This window comes from Scomber scombrus, chromosome 16 (genome assembly GCF_963691925.1).
Source record: "Scomber scombrus chromosome 16, fScoSco1.1, whole genome shotgun sequence".
In the NCBI taxonomy this organism is placed as follows: Eukaryota; Metazoa; Chordata; class Actinopteri; order Scombriformes; family Scombridae; genus Scomber; species Scomber scombrus.
The window spans coordinates 11,607,396-11,610,504 of record NC_084985.1 but is presented as its reverse complement, the minus strand read 5'-3'; the positions used below and the strand labels follow the sequence as shown (position 1 = coordinate 11,610,504).

General features: G+C 38.9%; 1 protein-coding gene across 1 annotated transcript; it reads left to right on the top strand.

Moving 5' to 3' along the window:
- The first annotated feature begins 783 nt into the window (after positions 1–783).
- On the top strand, positions 784–2,691 carry s100a10a (S100 calcium binding protein A10a). The gene is made up of 3 exons (XM_062435902.1): positions 784–935; positions 2,143–2,304; positions 2,430–2,691. The coding sequence occupies exons 2-3, from the start codon at positions 2,164–2,166 to the stop codon at positions 2,589–2,591; spliced, it is 303 nt and encodes a 100-aa protein (XP_062291886.1). The 5' UTR covers positions 784–935; positions 2,143–2,163; the 3' UTR covers positions 2,592–2,691.
- Positions 2,692–3,109: the final 418 nt, after the last annotated feature.

The following is a 3,109-nucleotide window of genomic DNA, read 5'->3' as shown; positions in this document are numbered from 1 at the left end:
AATTGGAAATTAATTTGTTCATGTAGTTATGAATTATGGTTGGTGTTCGCTGATTATATTTCATATAATAGAACTGTTATGAAAGTAATAAATAGGGCTAACGTATTGAAGATAATATAAACGCAATACTGACTAGGCTACCACACACACTGTGAGAACTTCTCAAAGGACCATCAATGAAAATGAGCGATTTTTGCTGGTTTTGCCTAAATCTAATCATCTGATTGCGTGTATTGTCAATCACTCACTGAGGTGCTATAGTGATTTTATCTGGAATTCTGTGGGGATAATGGGACTGATTGGCTTTGTGTGCCAATTGTGAACAATGTGTGTTCTCTTGCTGATAATTGAATTCCATTCATGAACTCCATTGTGGTTTGTTGTCAGTTCAGGCTCTTATATTTGCTTTAAATGACTCCTCTATTGGCTGCTCCTGGGTTTTTGCTCTCTGTGATGATGTCATCCAGTGAGCAGTCTACAAAGAAAATCTACAGTGGATGAATAAATACAGTATATAGAAGGCACTAAAAAAACTGACAGGAACTAACTTATACTGCCTGTAGCTACATCACTTATTAAGATTAGCTTTGGTTATTTGTGCAATCAAACAACAGCCATCAAAAACTGCTAAAATGTTATTCCGTATAGGCTGTTTAAGGATGTATTTATATGGCAACTAAAGTGAAGAGGAAATGAAAGTTCGTCGAACTAGTGCCCTGAACTACCGTTTCTTACTATGATGTTACCGCCCACACAGTCAGTCCAGCAACAGTTTACTGTGGATAGGGTCCACTGTCCATATCAAACATATCAACCTTGACTCATACTCCACAGCAGTCAGGGCGGCGCCCGACTATAAAAATCTCTGCTGCACTTATTCACAACTTCTGAACATTCCGACCTCTCCTCTGCAGACACCGTCCCAGCCTGAAACGGTAAGAATTAACGGAGCAGCTCAAATTTAGCTGGAGTATTTATAAATCCTATAACGCCTGCAGGTGTTGGCTGTGAAAGGCATGGATTATTTGATTATCTGTTTGTAATCTACTCTTGGTGGTGGTTCATGTTTTGGTTTTTTAATCTCTTTTACACTTTTTCTGGACTCTTTTAAAGACTTTGTGTCTCTTTCTTTTTAAACGATGCATGTTGGATTGATGATTGTCCCAACTTTACTCTCTTTTGTCTAAGATTTGAACTTTTTTTTTTTTACCAATCAGAACTAACTATAATTAAGAACTGTTTTAAGGTTTTTATAAGATTAATACACACTAGTAGGATAAATCTTGCTTATATTCACTTAATACAAATATTATTTTTTGCTTATTTTATCATATTTTACTCTCTTATTCTTTCTTTTACTGTCATATTCCTATACTGTGAACCCAGTGGAGTCTATATGGTGTAGGTAAAGGGTGTGGTCAGACTGTTTGCATGTACACGCATGTGCTCTGTTGATTTTAGGGCCCCCTATCATTTGCTGCATTGTATTCACCATCTTGGGCCTCAGCACATTTTTTCCCCCTCATTCAGCTGAAGTTTTCCATTCCCTCTGACAGAAACACACAACGCCTGTTTTTCCTCCCACTTCTCCTTTTAACTGTTGCGACCCTGCAAGAGTGTGAGGATGTTCAGTGTGCTAAGAACAGTTTGAGTGCTGTGTTCGTATTTAAATCATGTCAGTTATGTGTGATGGTTACTTAAGCTTAAGCAGACATTTTTTCACATATCATGAGTATTTACTCATCAGTGGGCAAGGCATTGGAACAAAGAGCAAAGTGTTGCTTCCCCTCCATTGGGCAACATCCCACCCATCCTCCCTAAATGCTAAGGCGCTATCCTCTTTGACTGAACAGTTTCTTACCTTTTTGTCAACCAAGACATAACATATGTTTGCCAAAAGTTTAACAAATAATTGAGCAAATCCTGTGATCCATGGAAGGCTACTGTTTACATTGAGCTCCTTGACTTTTGAGCACTCTCATGCCCTTTCATATACATAAATAAGTTTCACAACATGGTTTTGTCACTTGATGAGTTTTCTCAAGGCTCACAGCCAAAATAACTTCTATGAGTCATGTTTTAAACTTGTGCTTTGTTCAAATTTATCAATTTCTGCTCTATTTCAACATTTTGCTTCCTCAGTCTAAACACACTTCAGCAACCATGCCTTCAGAACTGGAAACATCCATGGAGTCCCTCATCAAGGTGTTCCACCGTTACGCCTCTAGGGACGGCAAGAGTGGCACACTCAACCGACGAGAGCTTAGAGAGTTGATGGAGAACGAGCTGTCTAACTTTCTTAAGGTGAGAAAGAACCAATAAATCTGTCAATTTAATTCATGTGTTACCTAAAGAGTAAAAGGAAATACATGTTATCACATTATGCAGTATAACTTAAAGCTCTCTTCATGATGCCTCTCTCACACCAGTCTCAGAAGGACCCTGCTGCTGTCGACAAGATCATGAAGGACCTGGACACAAACGGTGACGGCCAGGTGGACTTTGAGGAGTTTGTTTCTCTGGTTGTTGGACTTTCCATTGCCTGTGAGCAGTGCTATCAGATGCACATGAAGAAGACGGCAAAGAAGTAAAAGGCGACAGCATATAAGAGAGTAGAAGATACCATAAAGCATCCCGTTTTTGTAAAAAATAGTTTTGTCCATTAAATACACTGAAGAACAAACCCAAGAATTGTGTGTTGTGGTTATTGTGTGCATAGTAAAGTGATCATACATTTCTCCTAAAGTGAATACAAATCTACCTCCTTTTGAGTGTTTTTTCATTGTATGCATGTTATTAAAAGCCCCAAATAATAGAAATCCTAAGAATATACTTGGCAAATTCCACCACCATTGGTTTGTTCCCATTTTATGCATTCGCAAAACTCATTCTAGAGATCACAGTGTACTCATTACTCTCTTGACAACTCTGCCAGTGACACTAGGTGTGACAACGCTATGTAATTCATGCTTCCCTGGGTGTGAAAGGGAGGACAAACCTCTCCCTCTCCATTTGATAAAGTCCCTCTTATCGTTATCCTGAGGAATCTGCAGAATGTTCCAGCCATGAACACACCCCTCTCACAAAGCTGATGTTGCAATTCTCAACA